This window comes from Xenopus tropicalis, chromosome 6 (genome assembly GCF_000004195.4).
Source record: "Xenopus tropicalis strain Nigerian chromosome 6, UCB_Xtro_10.0, whole genome shotgun sequence".
Classification (NCBI taxonomy): domain Eukaryota; kingdom Metazoa; phylum Chordata; class Amphibia; order Anura; family Pipidae; genus Xenopus; species Xenopus tropicalis.
The window spans coordinates 116,051,680-116,071,249 of NC_030682.2; the positions used below are offsets into that span (position 1 = coordinate 116,051,680).

The 19,570-nt window shown below is 40.5% G+C and overlaps 1 protein-coding gene across 1 annotated transcript; it reads right to left on the reverse strand.

The window, feature by feature from the left end:
- Nucleotides 1-4,289: 4,289 nt before the first annotated feature.
- Nucleotides 4,290-16,005, reverse strand: impad1 (inositol monophosphatase domain containing 1). The gene is given in 5 exon segments (NM_001016215.3): nucleotides 4,290-5,341; nucleotides 6,390-6,551; nucleotides 7,236-7,331; nucleotides 8,733-8,892; nucleotides 15,622-16,005. Coding segments are annotated over 5 exon segments (1,071 nt in total). The 5' UTR covers nucleotides 15,991-16,005; the 3' UTR covers nucleotides 4,290-5,057.
- Nucleotides 16,006-19,570: the final 3,565 nt, after the last annotated feature.

The following is a 19,570-nucleotide window of genomic DNA, read 5'->3' on the forward strand; positions in this document are numbered from 1 at the left end:
AGAGGAGCCTCTGCCCCTGTGGAGCTGCAGTTTACATTACATGCTATAGACAGGACCCAATTCAGGTGCTGGGGAAGATGATTTTGGGTGGGTGGGGGCCAGCGGTAGGTTTCACTGCTATGCAAAACTTTTTCTGAATCCGCCAACTCCCCACCTGACCTCAACAGAATTGTGGGGCTGGAATTCTGGGCCCCCCAGATCTGATGCATGTAAGTCAGTTAATCTGCCTGTATGTTTTTGGGGTGTGGAAGGAAACGCGCACAGAAACAAGGAGAACATACATACTAAATTATTTTTTAATTCTGGTGAATATTAAAAATTGCCTTGTTTAAGGTTTACTTAATATATCATGAATTCCTCCTCACATTTTAAAACATCAGATGTTTCTAAATATGAACCAGTTTATCTGTATAATGTAAAGCAACTGAAAAAAGGATGTTATAAACTTTTCGTTAGCCCATTTCTTTGCTCCATAATGAATATCATACCAAATATTTATATAAATTTGTTGATTACTGTCTTTGGTGTCCTAGAGGTTGCAAGAAGCCACTTCTAAGGGTTCCATGGTTAGTAATAATGAGTTGTAGTCAAGCAAAAATGTAAAAAAAAGTCAATGCCCAAACTGATGCCATTCATTAAAGGTGCCATTGCATTTAAACATACATGGTTTGCTCAATGCCCATGGCTATCCCAGTTTTAATTCATGTACAAGTGTGCCTTTTAATGCTGAAGATGCTTGAAGGTTTGACGGTTTCCACCAGTGCCAGGAGTACACATCAGGGTGCCCAAGGAACTTCCCCCATTGCCCCATTTACTCCCCCCTTTCCCAATGTGTGACACCTTGGGTCAAAGTTGCACATCCCCTGATTCCCACCCCATGCAACTCTGAATACTCCTGCAGGGAGATAACAGCACATCTGTGAGTGGGAGATTTGGTACTCAAGAAGGGCTAAACCTAGGGAGTTGTATGCAGAATGGGTATGTGCCCACTAAACCCCCCCCCCCCCCCCCCCCCGTTGCTTCTTAGGCACGTTCCTTTTCTGTCTACCTCTGATTCCAACTACAAGCTGCGTCAATAGACTCAGCATATATGTGCCTAAAAATCACAAACAACAATATTTTGATGACCCTTTTAGATTAATAGACATGGGCAAGTTATGACTAGCACAGCCCACTCAGGCAAAAGTGGGGAGGTAAAAATCCTGTAGGCAAATTCAATGATTCCCTGCATCTGTGTCTTTACTCACTAGGGGGCAGCAGTGTTATGGGAATAGACAGGCAGCTGTTGCCCCCATGCCCTCCCAAACTCAGGTACAGAGATTCCAAACCCATAAAACAAACTCATAGGAGAACAGCAGAGGGTGTTATATTAGGTAACAGGAAGTAGCAAAGAGTAATGTACCTCTAATGTAAAATACAAGGTCACAAAGAAGTTCCATGGCCATATAAAAGCAGGAGGCTGTAGTTATGTTGGAAAGTAATGGACATTAATTCACATGCGCAATGCATGGCCTATTGCTCAGCTGGGCAATACCAGGGGCAGTGAACTGACTAGGGGGCTGATTTACTTACCCACGAACGGGTCGAAATGAGTCCGATTGCGTTTTTTTCGTAATGATCGGTATTTTGCGATTTTTTCGTATTTTTTGCGATTTTTTCGGCTTCTTTACGAATTTTTCATTACCAATACGATTTTTGCGTAAAAACGCGAGTTTTTCGTAGCCATTACGAAAGTTGCGTAAAATCTTGCGATTTTTCGTAGCGTTAAAACTTGCGCAAAAAGTTGCGCTTTTTTCGTAGCGTTAAAACTTACGCGAAACTTCGCACCTTTTAAGTTTTAACGCTACGAAAAAGGCGCAACTTTTCGCGTAAGTTTTAACGCTACGGAAAAATCGCAAAATTTTACGCAACTTTCGTAAAGGCTACGAAAAACTCGCGTTTTCACGCAAAAATCGCATTGGTAACGAAAAATTCGTAAAGACGCCGAAAAAATCGCAAAACATACGAAAAAGTCGCAAAATGTTCGTTTTCAAGTCGGAACTTTTCCAATTCGGGTCGGATTCGTGGGTTAGTAAATCAGCCCCTAGGAATAGTTGGTACACGTGGACCCCTGTAATTTCAGGGCAGATACACTAAACATGGGTAATGACTAGTTACTACAGCTGCACTCAGAGTTACTGTAAGTGTAAGACATGTTCAGCCCATCCTGCTTGTTGTTGTAATAATGTTGTAATTCTTTTTCTTTTCTCAAGTCCAAACAAAAGATTAACGGGAACTCCTCTTCTAATTAAAGACCCAATTTCTTAAAATTGCATAAGAAGCGCTATATTGCAGGTAATATGGGGCAATTGTTATAGATGTGATGGCAACATTACATGATATAGACCCACCCACGGCAGCTACATCTATCTCAGCACAGGTTGGCTTTTTCATTGCTCACTTCAGACACTGATAAAGAGTTATTCCTGTGCAACTAGGAGCCACAGAAGAGTATTTTGAAAAATCTGAAAAGAAATCAATAATGATTAATCCAGAGCCAGTAATTTTGAAGTGTGGAGCCCATACAGTAATTGATAATGAAACTGTATAAAAACACCAGCATTTTATATAATGGTTAATCCAGTTAGGAATAATTGTGGAGTTATTATTAGTGTTCACGGCACTTTACTGAGATTATACATCAGCCAGAGGAGCCTCTGCCCCTGTGGAGCTGCAGTTTACATTACATGCTATAGACAGGACCCAATTCAGGCGCTGGGGAAGATGATTTTGGGTGGGTGGGGGCCAGCGGTAGGTTTCGCTGCTGTGCAAAACTTTTCTGCATCCGCAAACTCCCCACCTGACCTCACTAACAGAATCGTGGGGCAGGAATTCTGGGCCCCCCAGATCTGATGCATGTAAGTCAGTTAATCTGCCTGTATGTTTTTGGGGTGTGGAAGGAAACACGCACAGAAACAGGGAAAACATACATACTCCTTGCAGTGCCTCACTGAACCTAGGGCTCCAACACTGCAAGGTAGGGATGCTCACTACTGTGTTGTTGTAACTATAAGGTGGCCATACACAGCCACATTCACTCATTTGGCCACATCACACACAAACGAGCAGATCTGGGTTCCATTTGGCCAGTTGAATTCTGGGACAAATCAGGCCAATTCCCCAGGGCCAACAATTGGATCATACACTGGGGCCTATGGAGACCCATTGTATGAGAGCAGTATAAACCTGCCAAAGCATTTCTGGTCTGAAAGAATTTTTTAATGTGTCTGATGGCTGTTTGGATGATTTCGGCCAGGTCAAGCAGGCCTGTCTGTGTTGCTGTGTATCAAAAGGCACATCATTTTGACTGAAAGGAATACCATTAGGTTATTAGGTTATGCATTAGCATTGAAGTTAAAATTGGTTTTCTTTTTATTCTTTTGAGATCTTTTTGCTTTCAGTGAGTTTTTCCCCTGTTACTGGTTGATCTTTACAGAGCACTTGTACTGAGAAATCCAATCATATTTTATGAGTTCCAGACATTGTTCTATAATCGAGCCCACAGGGCGAGGCCAAGGACACTTAATGTTATTCTGTTATTGGGATCACTCTGAAAAGCAATGACAGTATAAACTATAGAGTAAAAAACAATATCCAAGCACCATTCTGGAATTATTCTGTCTGGAGAAAACATTGGCATCTGTTACAGAGAAGGTGTCTGATAACCACCAAACCTAGAGGGGGGGGGGGGGCAATAAGAGCTGCCTATAGTCTGAGTTAGCACCTTATTGGCCCATGTGTGGAACATTCAGACAGGCCTGAATAACCAGATTATCTACCAGGAAAGGAGTGCATAGGCTTATTGATGCAATCCCCTTTGTGTCCCAGCAGGCTTTTTCCCCTCATCTGTGTGTGTGTATGTGTATGTGTATGTGTGAGTGTGTGCTAATCTGAAATGGTCTGATCCCATCCCATCATAAAACAAGCTTTTTAAATCAATTAAATCCAATACTGTATCTAGAATGCAGGCCACAAAGCAAGTTATAACTACAGTATTTTTTTCCTGAAAGGACACAAAGACAGTCAATGTGTTACCAAAAGTTACACAACTCCTTCCCCACTCCCCAAACAAGCAAAAAAAAGCACTGATAATTTAAAAAAAAAAAAAAAGTATTTCTGAAGACTGAATGACTGTACATAACACTGAATTCAGGCATCGATTGAACCTCTTTATTATGATGACAGCATCCCTTTTATCTGAATCTATAAATACATCTCTATAACAAAAAATGAACAAAAAGAACATGAAATCAAAATGACAGTGATTTATTATCTTATTAACATCTAGAATGCCTCCAAAATTGAATAGGTTCCATTTGCAGTTAAAACCCAAAGAGAAAACACACAGTTAAGGGAGTGTAGGGAAGCAGTGCGCCTACAATGAGATGTACACACAGTCCTGGTGAAACAATGAATTCCTATGTGATAGAATATGCATTATTAATTAGTAATGACTTTGCAGTATTTCTCTATACAATACAGACGTGGCTGCTACTTGAACAGAAAAAAACCCATTATTCAAGCTCTAGACAAAAACACTACAATGAATAAAACATTGTATTCATCAGGATAGGTTTAAGTCGCAAGATGTCTATACTTTTAAGTCAGCAACAAGGCACAATGATTGTTTTTGTTAATCAGGCTAATGAGAAATTGGAATTAAAAAAAAAAGAATAAAGGCCGTCTATTGACGCAACTTTAATTAGGCAAAATTAAACTTCTATTCATATTCTGCTTGAAATCAGACTTTACAGATTTACATGTTCATGAAATGCACCGTCCATATCCAAAGCCAACAATGTCTTTGAAGTCCAAATAAGACAGTTGGGGTACTTGCAGTATATTGCACCTTGCACTGAAGCATACAGAAGGAAAACTCCTGGAGCCCATAGTCCTTCACTGCCATATTAGAGCAGCACTGCAATTCCCTGTCTTTCACATGCTGGCCTCGCGTATTCTAGTTAACACATCAAGCCAAAGTCATAACGCACAATGTAGGAATTTATTTCAGTTATCCTTTACTTGGCTGGTTTCTTAGCATTAACTTGTAATTTTTCAGATAATTTTTCAACAAGCACACCGTGGTCCATTCCAATGCTGGCTAGCAGCCCCCCTTTATTCAGTTCTGATCCTGTGTACATAATTTCTTCTCCTTTAAGAGTAGTCATTTGACCTCCAAGTGCATTTAGGATTGCATTGCCAGCACAAATGTCCCACTTCTTAATGTAGGTGACGTGAATATACACATCAGCAGTTTCTTGCTTATCATCAGTCACATCCAGCAGTGAAAGAACCTTGTAACCTGGAACATAAACAGGAATTATATTATATTCTGAAGGGGGAAGAAAAGATAACTGCTGTCTGAAATAAAACACTGTGGGGAGTCCATGTATTTCTTTGTAGGCACACTAAAAATACTCCATTCTGATTCTGCCTTTGAGCAATGGCAACACTAGAGGTGGAGCTATAATATTTTTGTTGCATGTCTTTCCCTAACTTTTATAAATCTGTTAACAACTGCCTACAGATCTGAACCAGTGAACTTTTCTGTCTTTATCTCATAACCTTTTCTCTTCTAAACATCTCCTGTTTATCATGTTGAATATGCTCACAAAAACCAATAAGTATATTCTATATGGTCCCATACTAGGGGGCTGATTTACTAACCCACGAACGGGTCGAAATGAGTCCGATTGCGTTTTTTTTGGTAAAGATCGGTATTTTGCGATTTTTTCGTATTTTTTGCGATTTTTTCGGCGTCTTTACGAATTTTTCGTTACCAATACGATTTTTGCGTAAAAACGCGAGTTTTTCGTAGCCATTACGAAAGTTGCGTAAAATCTTGCGATTTTTCGTAGCGTTAAAACTTGCGCAAAAAGTTGCGCTTTTTTCATAGCGTTAAAACTTCCGCGAAACTTCACACCTTTTAAGTTTTAACGCTACGAAAAAGGCGCAACTTTTCGCGTAAGTTTTAACGCTACAGAAAAATCGCAAGATTTTACGCAACTTTCGTAATGGCTACGAAAAACTCGCGTTTTTACGCAAAAATCGTATTGGTAACGAAAAATTCGTAAAGACGCCGAAAAAATCGCAAAACATACGAAAAAGTCGCAAAATGTTCGTTTTCAAGTCGGAACTTTTCCAATTCGGGTCGGATTCGTGGGTTAGTAAATCAGCCCCTAGGTCTAGTATAAGTTCCCATACTGAGAAGCAGAGACATCGTAATGCTGGCCTGGCCTGGCCCGTTTGTCAAATTTTAAGTCAACGTGGCCCCTGAGCCAAAAAGCTTGCCCACCCCTGGTCTACAGCGAGCACCCCAAACTGTGATCCTGTACAACAGCAAACTGTACCTGCTCCTCCTGCTGATATGATTTCTGTCTTGTTACCAAATGTTTGCCGGGTGACCTCTTTCACTTCTCCCGAATGAGAACGTGACACAATAAAAGTGGGAGTTTTCTCATTGTATGAATTTCGTTTCTTTATACTTGAACCTCCATCCAACATGGCCCATGCTATCAAGAAAAAAAAATAAACTCATTAGTTCACTTGTAAAGCAAAACATCCATATGTCAGCAGCATGCTTTGTATGTATTGCCAAAACTGAAAAGAATTGGCCTCCTCCTAGCACATTTGTATTTATGTGGAATGGGATCCATTATCCAGAAACCAGTTATATAAAGAAATCTCCCAGAGACTCCATTTTAATCAAATCCAATCCAATCAATCCAACTGGGTTTCATTAATGTTCAAATGGTTTTTTAGTAGTTGAGGTATGGAGATCCAAATTACAGAAAGTTCCCTTATCTCGAGTCCCCAGGTCCCGAGCACTAAACTTGGCCTACAGAAAGTTTGGACAATTTCAACTATCTTGACATGTATTAAGCAGTTGAGGGTCCATTCATACTAATAACCCTGCAGCTCTACTAAATAGAAAATGATTGGCCCTGAGAAGATTTCCATTGGTTAGCTGAAAGAAAGCAAAGAGAAGCTGCAGCTGAAAATAAAATGAGCAATATCGAAGGTTGCGTATGCCTCGAGACTGCAGACAAACCCAATGTGATTCTCACCTAAATGCTAAAAGACTACCCCTAACATTTTCCTAGACCTCTCTAATGAGCAATGATATCTTTGTCTAGCAGGAACTCATCATACATCAGTGGACACAGTAAAGGAAAAGCAAAAATAAAAACACTTACCAGTAAAACCTGTAAAAGGTTTATGGATTACGCCAATAACAGGTTTGCCATTTACAGCGACACATACCATGGTAGTCACATAGTTTACCAGATTTTCTAAAAAGAAAAATCATAATACAGTATAATCAGTATTACAAGCAACCCAAATGATGTGTATTATCTAATTTCCTTAACTTATATGACCTTTCCTCCATAGTTCAGAATGGTGAGCAACTGTTAATACTCCCTCCCTTGGATTTTCTTTGAAAGTTTCAGATAGAATTATTCTTACAAAATGATCCGTAGCAGCAGGGCGATAGGGCGCCAGGCAGCCTACATTCCTGAACTGGAAGTCAGCATAGTAATGGAGGACCTAACCATTTTGCATTTGTTCTGAACTAATTTTAAAAATGGGCACACAAAACAAAACCGGAAGAAGGAAGCGCTTCTAAGCGTAAATTTAAACTGCAGACACTGATAAAAAGCTTCAGTTCCGAAAGATCCTCCGGTGCAGTGCCTGTCGCCCAATCGCCCAAAGTTGCTACAGAGCATTATGTAAGTATAATTCTAGTTTAGAGGAGACCTGTCACCTTAATAATTATTCCAAATCCCTTTTTATCATGTTAGTTGAGCAAAATAAACTTTATTTACACTACATAAATTATATAAATCTTGCAAATATATAAGTCTTGCAAATATACAATCACAGCAAGCAGACAGCTGCCATTTTTTATACACTGTTAAGCTTTGCATCATCCCAAAATCTTGTTTATGCTACACAGTCTGGCACCTCATGCCCATGCACAGGATACATAAATGCAATGATATCTAGGAAGTGCTGAATGGAAAGTGCAAGTAACTGATCCGTTTAATCATAACACGAGCATGCACAGAGTCTTTCCTTAATGACCACATTACTGGATCAAAGGGTTCTTTTAGCACATAAAAGTTTAAAAGGGTTGTATATTCCCTAGGGATGCACCGAATCCCGGATTCGGTTCGGGACTCGGGCAGAATCCAGCATTTTTTTTTGATGGATTAGGTTTCGGCCAAATCCACGGTCTCGGCCAAACCGAATCAGAATCCTAAGTAGCACAAATTAGCATTTGGAAAGGGTTAAATTTTAGGGGGGAAAATTTTTCACCGAACGCGGCAACTTTTAGCCCTTCCCGATGCCATGCTTGAACGCTAGGGAAGCCTATATATGCTGGTAATTCCAGGGTTCCCTTATTTATACCATAAAGTGACACCATTTCAGCACAACCACAGAGGAAATTGAATTACAATGGCACTTTAAGGGAGAAGCAAAGGTTAACTTCCTAGGGGTTTTAATATATTTGGCACCTCCCAGTGAGTCACATAGGTAACCTTGTGGCCCGGGTCCTTGCCCATAAACTGAAATCCATCATGGTGGTACAGCACTCTTCAAAAGCCTCTCTGAGGAGGGGGGGCAGCATATTGACACCCCACTGTGTTGTAACCTAAAGCTATGACCAAACATTAAGATATAACACATACCTGTATACTCCTGTGTTGCATCTAGTGGGTCTATCCACATTGTAATGCTTTCAGATGCAACATGTTTTGTCTTTATTTGCTCCTTTATATCATCAGGAATATTACGATCCCAAGAGACCGCATCTTCATCATCTGCTTCAACTTTTTCCTCAGTGTTCACCTGCAGGACATAAAGCAATACTTATTTTGTTTTATTTTGTTTACTTATTTTGTTTTTAAGAAAAGTTATTAATTAGACTCAACAAATTCTGATTTAGGGTCTTTTTCTTCAACTAGGCAAGCATGTGCTCTACATTTCATTTACGTTTTATTTTATACAGCCAATATAGGAAACAAAGAAGCAAATTACTAAGATATTGAAATAAGAATAAACCGAATAGGATTGTTTTGCCTCCAATAAGGATTAATTATATCTTAGTTGGGATCAAGTACAAGGCACTGTTTTATTATTATAGAGAAAAAGGAAACCATTTTTAAAATTTAGAATTATTTGCTTATAATGGAGTGTATAGAAGATGGCCTTTCCGTAATTTAGAGCTTTCTGGATAATGTGTTTCCGGATAAGGGATCCCATACCTGTATAGAAAAAAACCTTGCCTTTAAAACAGGGGGAAAGTTTCATATTTAATATAGCATTTGGAATTATGTCGCTAACTTGTATGAAAGTAAAAAAAGAAAATGTTATCCTCTTGTTTACATTAATATTGAGTGTAAACCTTTCTTTAATTTCTGGAGGCATTAAATGGTTAAAGCGTAATGGGATTTATAATGTCATTTCCTGATGTGTGTATTAAATTGAGTGGTTGTAAATGTTTTATATAGCCTATGTTTATGTCCCTTGTGGACGAAATGCATCAGGCAGCTTTTAATGTGATCTGGAATAAATGATTTTAACTGTCGCCTGGTGTGCAAGCCATCTATGGATTAAAGGAGTACTGAAAGGGCCGGGTCACCCTGTATGTCATGGAATGTTCTATTCCTAGCAACTTTGCCATTGGCCTACCTGGTTTATTTTTCACAGCTTATTAGTTATTTGCCTCTTCTGCCACTTTCTAGCTTTCAGATGGGGGTCACTGACCCCAGCAGCTAAAAGACTATTGCTCTGTGAGGCTACAGCTTTATTGGTATTGTTACTTTTTATTTCTTTTCTTCCTATTCCATCCCCCTTCCCATTCATACTCCAGCCTCTCATATAAAAAACAGCCTGGTTGCTAAGGCAACCAGACCATAGCAACCAGACAGCTGCTGAAATACCAACTGGACAGCCGCTAAGCAAAAGTTAAATAAATGAAAAACTACAAAAAATAAAAAACGAAGGCCAATGGCAAAATCTACATCATACTAAAATTTAAAGTAAAGGTGAACCACCCCTTTAAGCACTTAACACATTAAATTGCAAAACAAACTGGTTAAATCATTCAAAAACTGTAATGCAAATACATGTTCAACACAATGAAAGTTAAAGTCATGGTACACTGCCCCTTTAAAGAAAGGGCAAACTTTAACTTATCTCTATTTTTCCAAGAGTAAATATTGTGTGTCCCAAATATTTATTCTCCACGTATTTACAATTTCCATAAGCCTGTCCAAGGATCACTTGCAAGAGCACCATAAATAGCTGCTACTGGGGCAAGTGGGGCATGTCCCAGTCAAAACAAGCAATACTAAAACTAACTCAGTAAAGCTGGGTATACAGAGGCCGACATGGCTGAACAATTCAGCTGGGACAACCCATTGGGCCTGACGACTTCATCTCTGCTGAACAGTCTGGACAGTAAATGTGGCCTGGCAGTATGGATATACTGTATATATATGAAAATGGGCAGATAAGGAACACTGTTCTCATTAAATGTGAAGATGCAATGCAGATAAAGCCTGCAAATAGTAATTTCCCAAAGCAATATATTGGTGTTTAAAGGGGAACTCCAGCTTCCAAAAACATTTTTTAAAGAGCCCCACACAACACAGAAACTTCTAATATACCTATCACTTTACTCTTCACACAAATGTGAATAAATACAATTTGTATAGGCTGAAATCCAGCTGGAAAAGAGTTCTTCTCTTTCTGCATAATTTGAAATCCTGGTAGGGGAGGAAGGTCTAAAACACTGATGTTACAAATTGTAACTTTTCCACAGCTTCCAGACAGCATGCAAGAACTACATAACCCACAATGCATTGCACTGATGTTCTTTTCCTTATTGAAATCATGTGATGTTAATTGCAAAGTTGCTTGAAATTATGTTTACTTTTCAAAACGCTTAAAGGAGATGGAAAGTCTCTAAATAACATTGCCTCAAAATAACAGCCATAATCTTATCAGTAATATACTTCTGTTTATCTTCTTTTAATTTTCATACTTGTGGTAAAAAAAATAAAAAATTGCACATGTGCAATAGAAGGGCGCAGCAAGAGGGAATTGACAGAAGGGCTTTTAAAATGGCGACTACAAGGAAAGGAACCACTTTATCATTTAAATACGAATGGCAAAAGTAAGAAAGTGAAATGAAGGGAAATGACATTAGTTCAGGAGGCACAAATATGCTGTAATAATAAAACAGTACCTTGTACTTGATCCCAACTAAGATATAATTAATCCTGATTTGAGGCAAAATATTGGGTTTAATTAATGTTTTATTACATTTTTGGTAGATTTAATGTATGAAGATCCATATAACGGAAAGACCCCTTATCCGGAATACCCTTGGTCCCGAGCATTCTGGATAATGGGTTCTATACCTGTATACCTTTTATTTTTAAATTACACTGTTAGCAAATAATTCACTCTACCACAAATGTATGTTTTTTTAGTTGTACAGTAATATTGTATATATGTGCCATCTCAGTGCATTGTGCCCGAGTCTGAGCTTTCAGAAAGAGCCAGTGCTAAACATTAGAACTGCTTTCAGATAACCTATTGTTTCTCCTACTCCCATGTAACTGGAGGAGTCCCAAGCAGACTTGGATTTCCATTCCACTATTGAGTGCTATTCTGATACCTACTGGGAGCTGCTATCTTGCTCCCTTCCCATTGTTCTGCTGATCGGCTGCTGAGGGGAATGGGAGGGGGGTGATATGACTCCAACTTGCAGCTCAGCAGTAAAGTGTGACTGAATTTTATCAGAGCACAGATCAAATGGCTGTGGTACCCTGGGAAATGAAGAATATGGCTAACCCCAAGTGAAAGTTCAAAATTAAATATTAAAAAATCTGTTTTTGAAAAATGAATTTCAATGCAGGATTCTGCTGGAGAAGCTCTGATAACTGATGCATTTTGAGGGGCAAAAAAACGTTTTCCATAACAGTATTCCTTTAATCTATAGGTACTTATGGGCATATCCACATTTCCTTCTCCTTTAAAAGTGGGTGTGTTTGGGTGGAGTTCCCCTTTAAACAAAAAAATACTGTGCTTAATATATTACAAAATGCTTTTGTACCTTTTACAAAAAGAGCCATGTAGAAATGGATATTTTTCTTACCCAGACAAGTGTGACTCAGATCTCTCTGGGGTAAATGCAAGACTAGACCTGAATACAGGATTCTGTTCAAGCACAAGTAATAGTCTGTTTGCTCTTTCTCTGCTCAATGCAAAGAAGGAAACACAACCATAAAATGATATATCCATTGATGGAAGTCTGTAATAACATGTAGTAACATAAAGGAGCTTCTTAAGCTGCATGTTTTGTATTCTTCATTCAGTCACATTGACCTGTTCACTTTTTAGGGAGTAGGGGAGAAAGTCCATCTTTATGGAAACATCTGTATTTGTGCTGGCAAAGTAGGGACAAAGCACAAATCCTGGGCAATGCTGTCGGAACACCGACACCTTGGTGGGAAGTTTGGACACTGCAGTCGATAATGTGTGACTATGGAGAATGGCCAACAAACTGCTCTGAAAAGGCTTTCCAATGGCAACAATAGGAGATGCCGGTGGAAAGCCCTTCGCATTGCTTTGGTAATCCGAAGTCACGCGATGTTTTCTCCTGCGGGCAACTTTGTGTGACTTTGGATGTTGCTGGCAGAAAGTCTTCCCAGAGCAGTTTACCTGCTCTGTGGGTTCTTACCCTTTTTAAAATGTAAGATAAGAGCTCACCACAGAAAAATTAAACTATTCTCTATTCATTCCCAAGGGATTGTTAGAAGCGTATTTATCAATGGGTGAAAGTTAGAGTTTGCCATTTGATAAATACGCATCTAAAAATCCCATAGGAATGAATAAACAGTGGGTGAGTTTTTCTGTGGTGCCCTTGGTAATGGAGAATAAGATTGCCACGGGGGCAGATAACTGGCAGATCGCTATATGCAGAAAGTTAGCTTTTATGATCTGAAAGAAAGCACTGAATAACTGAAGAAAGTTTTAGTGGCAAAATATAAAACTACGGGACCTAAACTTGAAACATGGAGCACTGAGAATACTTTGAAGCAGTGGAAAGGTTAAATGTAAGATTAAATATTTATTTTACTTTCTCAGGTTCTGCTTATCAAGCAAAATGTGCCAGGGGTATATCATGCACGAGCATGTGATTTACCAGTGTGGATGAGAAATTCATTTATAGGCACTACAGACGGAATGCTGGTAATAAAGCTAACCATCCTGTCCCACTATACACAATAACAACGGGGTTGTTCACTTTCAGGTTGACTTTTAATATATTATACAATGGCCTATTCTTAGCAATTTTTAAATTGGTATTCTTTATTTTGTAAATGTTTTGATTTATTTGTCTTCTTCGGATTCTTTTCCAGCTTTCAAATTATACTATTATACTAAAAGTTATTTGACAGGTGAACCCTACCCCTTGAAACCTTCTGTACATGGTTGGTTATATTGTGCAACTATACAGACCTACTTTTAGGGTACCTTTCTGATATACTTTTTCAACGTAATATAAAATAAATAAATGTTTACAATATTGATTTTATATATGAAAATCTTTAATAATGAATATGTGTAATTATTGTATATTGGGGAGTGTTTTCAAATTACCACTTGCATTATTCAACTTTTAGGTCATGGCCCAAGACCAGAATAAAATTGCTGGCTAGATACGGCAAAATGAAAAAAAGCAAAGACTGATTGCAAAACGTCTCAGAATCCCACTGTGTACGTGAAATTTAAGTTTTATTTTAAGATGAGCTGCCTCTATAATGACACCAGGTGCTAGGTGAGTGCTGCCTGACTCCCCATCCCTTGCATGACAGCTGTCAATGGCATCTGCTGTTTGCAGACCTGGAAAGTCTGACATTCAAAGGCAAAACCCGTTGTGCAACATTGTGTCATACCTGTGCAGTCACTTTTATTACAAAACCAGTGGGTTGTCACACAATTGGCAGCAGTCTATCACAACACTATTTAGATGTGCTGAAATAAACCCCATTATGCTATTACAGTTATTGGATCCCTTTTCTGTAAAGCCATTGAATTCAATTTCCCATAGAACCCATTTTAAGCAAATCATTTTAATTAATTTATTTATTTTTACAATTTCCTTTTTCTCTTTAAAAATAAACATTACTTTGTACTTAATGGTAACCTGCTTGGATCTATATTGATGGCAAAACAACCCTATTGGGCATTTGGTTCCTGTGCCTGAATGTGAGCTTGCCCCATATAGCAAAGTGCTTTTATAGAAGAGCAGCGTAAGTGAGCGCAGTCAGACTATGTCAGTGCAGCCCATTATCCACACTACCATATGTTTGGGTGCTGGATTATGACTAAACAAAGGAAGTTACTGGAACAACTCGCAGCCTGGAGCCATAAAAAATACTGGGAAAAGACACATTTGAACTGTTTCTCCTGGGTATATGTGATCCAATAAGAAGTTGTGTACTAGATGTATAATATGTGTAAAAAAGGGATATTTGTGATGCACAGTATACATGGCCAATGGAAAGTGTCTACCAACAGTATGTGTTTAGTTATACACAGTATATTATAAACCAGCGCCTTGTACTTGGTACACTCTTTTATACTCTGTGTCAGATACACAATATATGGGGGGGGGTATCAGATACACACTATATGGGAGGGGTATTAGATACGCACTATATGGGGGAGGTATCAGATAAACACTATATGGGGGGGTGTCAGATACACACTATATGGGGGGGTATCAGATACACACTATATGGGGGGGTATCAGATACACACTATATGGGGGGGTATCAGATACACACTATATGTGGGGGTTTCAGATACACACTATATGGGGGGGTGTCAGATACACACTATATGGGGGGGGTATCAGATACACACTATATGGGGGGGGGGTATCAGATACACACTATATGGGGGGGGGTATCAGATACACACTATATGGGAGGGGTGTCAGATACACACTATATGGGGGGGTGTCAGATACACACTATATGGGGGGGTGTCAGATACGCACTATATGGGGGGGATCAGATACGCACTATATGGGAGGGTATCAGATACACACTATATGGGGGGAGTATCAGATACACACTATATGGGGGGTATCAGATACACACTATATGGGGGGGTATCAGATACACACTATATGGGGGGGGTATCAGATACACACTATATGGGGGGGGTATCAGATACACACTATATGGGGGGGGTATCAGATACACACTATATGGGGGGGTATCAGATACACTATATATGGGGGGGTATCAGATACACTATATATGGGGGGGTATCAGATACCACTATATGGGGGGGTATCAGATACACTATATATGGGGGGGGTATCAGATACACTATATATGGGGGGGTATCAGATACACTATATATGGGGGGGTATCAGATACACTATATATGGGGGGGTATCAGATACACACTATATGGGGGGGGGGGGGGGTATATAAGAGCCAATGCTGTGTCGGTCGGTCGGAATATAAAAGTTTAGGCGACACTGACCTTCAGGGCCGGGAAGGCATTTTTGATGAGGTGATACATTTTCTTATTGGACAGCACATCCCCACTGGTCATCTTGTCGTCCGCCCCCTCCATGGTTTTGCCCTTTGCCTTCTCATTGAGCGAGTTACTTTCCCGGACCTTCTTCACCTCCAGCCCCCCAAGCTCCGCAGCCCGCACCGACACAGCCAGCAGCTCCCTTAGATCCACTGTGTCCTCCCCGGGCCCGGGATCCTCCGCTCTGTCCCCCAGGAGGAAGGCTGAGAACTTGCCGGTGAGGAAGCCCGAGTATACATGGTACAGCACTCCCAGCCCCAGCAAGCAGAACACTCCGATTCCCAGCGGGGAGAGACGGATACCCATAGGGGCCATAGCGAATTAGGAAGTGGGTGAGAGTGTGGGGGGAGCGGCTGTGAGCAGGTAGCGTTAGTGAGGCTGTTGCCGGGCAGCGCTCTCAGTGCCCGGGAGTCATAGCGCTCAGTCGGACACAGCGCTGCCTATGTGCCTAATACTGACACGGTTCTGTTCGCTATGGGCTCACTGCACATTTGCTTGCCTCTGAGCCAGTGTGTGTGCCTAGTGGAATCTTCCCCAGGGACTTTACTTCGGGGCTCCTTATACAGCAGGAACGAACAGCGCTCTCTCCCACAGGCCAAAGTGTAGCAGTGCCGGGCGGCGCTCACTACATCCGGGTCAGGCGGGGCTGCCTGGGAGAAAGAGGAGGGGAGAGTGTGTATGTGGAACTGGAACCGCCATGGGGGGAGCGGGGGAATTATGTGGCAGTATGGCAGATCTAGGGAAGGATATTCAAACGCCTCAAGGTGAAACACACACAGCTACTAGTAGCAGCTACTTGTCAGGGCTACAAAATAGACAAAGCTGATTATGTACTGATAACTGTCTCTACGTGTGTTTTAGCAGAGGCGAATATAGGTATTGATTATGGCAAGGTATTTTCTGGTGTTTAGTAGCCAAGTAGCTGCTACTAAGTAGCTCAGTGTGTGTTCACCCATATGAGTTACTGCTGTCAGGCTTTTGACTTTTGCTGTTCAAGCTCTACTTACAGGTCTGATCTTTAGTAAGGCCCCCCTGTTAGTGTATAATAGGTAACAGAAATAGGGGTGTCTGCCATTCAGTCAGTCCCAAAAACTAGAATAAGCAAATATACTGTAATTGGTTTACCAGATTACTTGGACATTCAGGAACACGTGTACAAAAATCCACCTAGAAGGGCTGCACTGATTGCGATTAATTTCAACTGCAATTAAAACAGCCCTGCAGTATTGTTTCTCCTACTCCCATGTAACTGGAGGAGTCCCAATCTGACCTAGACTTCTTACTATTGAGTGCTATTCTGATACCTACTGGGAGCTGCTATCTTGCTCCCTTCCCATTGTTCTGCTGATCGGCTGCTGGGAGGGGGTGATATCACTCTAACTTGCAGCTCAGCAGTAAAGTGTGACTGAAGTTTATCAGAGCATAGGTCACATGGTTGTGACATCCTGGGAAATGAAGAATATGACTAGCCCCATATGAATTTCAGGTGCAAGGGAACCCTTGACACCCACCATGACCAGGTTTGAGTCGCAGGGTTCCCTTCAGGCACATACGTGCACTTTTGTGTGTGTGAGAGTTGGAGGGCGTATATGGAAACACACATGCCCTGCCCACTCTAAAAATGACACGGATGCAACTTGCATGGCTTACCTCTATTTCAGCAAAGTTTGCAAGTAGCTGGAGACATAGCACTCTCCAGCAGAAACAAATGCTGACATTTTCCTTCTAAAAGTCTGAGCAAATACTGCAAATGGCACGATTGTGCACTTAGCCCATGCTTACAGTCTAAGGGCATTGTCACACACACCCCTGCCCAGGGTCAACCTATATTGTGTTATTCTCTAAAGAGGAATGTTCTACAAGAGCAAACACAGTTTTGAACATACAAATATATATGCCACCAGCAAGAGCCTGCAGGTATTAATGCCCCATGTATGACTTCCCATTGCTCTATGGGAAGTGTAGTATTTCTGTACATTACAGAGGGGAGCGTATGGCAAGAAAGCAGAGTACAGGTATAGAATCCATTACCCGGAAACCTATTATCCAGAAAGCTCAGAATTACAGAAAGCCTTTCTCCCATTTTAAACAAATAATTCAGGTTTTTAAAATTTTCTTTTTCTCTGTAATAATAAAACAGTAGCTTGTATTTGATCCCAACTAAGATATAATTAGTCCTTATTGGGTGCAAAACAGTCCTATTCGGTTTAATTCATGTTTTTTTGATTTTCTAGTAGACTTAAGGTATTAAGCTCCAAATTACGGAAAGACCCCTTATCTGGAATACCTTTGCTCACAAGCATTCTGGATAACTATACCTGTATTACTGAAGGCAGCATGAGTTTACTGTATGGCAGTGATCCCCAACCAGTGGCTCGGGGACAACATGTTGCTAACAAACCCCTTTGATGTTGCTCCCAGTGGCCTCAACGTTGGTGCCCATGTTTGAATTTCTGACTTGGAGGAAAGTTTTGGAGGCATAAAGACCATGTGTACTGCTAAACAGAGACTCTAGTAGTCTGCCAGTCCACATTGGGCTACTAATTAACCAATCACCTACTAGCAAAGTTTTTATGCTTGTGTTGCTCCCCAGCTTTTTTTTCATTAAAAATGTTGCTTACATATAAAAAAGATTGGGGATCCCTGCTGTATCGCCTTTTCCATGCAGCATGCCAATTCTTCACAAAGCAGACTCAATCCCAATGTGCAGTGGTCTTATTTCCCACATAGTGATTACATGTATATACCTGTATGATAGGTAGTCCATCTGCTTTTCTCTACACCAAATATCTCCCAGAGAACCATGCTTCAAAAGGAAACCACCTTAAAAAATGCAACTTTTATGGGGAAACATCCTAATATATTCACATTATGGACTCCTTGGAAGACAATTTTCCTAAAAGACATGTAAGCCTACATTTTCCTACAGTGTATGTAAGTTGGGTACATATCTCCAGGTCTGGAATGGGCTTTAAAATAGGCCGTGGCATTTCAAGTTCACAGTGGACCAAGAAGCTCCCTAACAGCCCACTAAATAGTGACTGTCTATGGCACCTTACAGCAGCCCCACTGGCATTTGTCAGAATCTCCTGATTCTGGCCTGCATCTCTCCCACCCATCATTTGTGAGAACCATCACATTTTCTTAAATCAAATAGCAGCTGTCACCTGGCAGTCATTTTCCCTCTGGCACGTCATCTGGTTAAGCTGAACTCAGGAGAGGAGGTTAGGAGGAATAATAGGAGCAGAAAGCTCTTTCCTGCTCCCCCCTCCCTCAAGAATGCTAAGAACTCACTCCCCCCCTTAGGAATGTGGATCTGAGCCAATCAGCAGGAAACTGACTCATAGTCTTACTAACTGAGCATGTTCACTTGGTCTGGGTGTCTGTGCAGGAGTGAGGCATTATGGGAACTTTCTTTACACAGCTCAGCGTTTTTTCTATAGTAGTCAATGGGAATTGTCTCAAGCAATTTTATGTATTTTCTCATTTCATTAAAATATTTGAGATTTTTAGCTTCACTGAAAATGAATACAATCTGATTCTCACAGGCGTGCAACTTTTATTTGAAAAAAGCAAGCTTGACTACACTGTTTCAGTTTTTTCTTAAAGGAGAAGCAAAGGTTAAATCACTGGAGGGGTTCCAAACGTTAGCCACTCCACAGTGATTGTAACCTCTTACCTTATACCCCGGGCTGGGCCTCCTGTTAGGAGAAAAGTGCACCGGCCCTGGGTTACTTCTGTGCAAGAACTACAGAGCAATCATCTTGTGCTTCTTCTTTCATCACAATCCCAGGGCCTTTTTGTTAAAGTTTTGCTTTTCACTCTACTGAGTATGCACACCCCCCACTCGTAGAAAGAAGAAGCAGGGAGAGGACAGATGTACCCCAGGATGGTC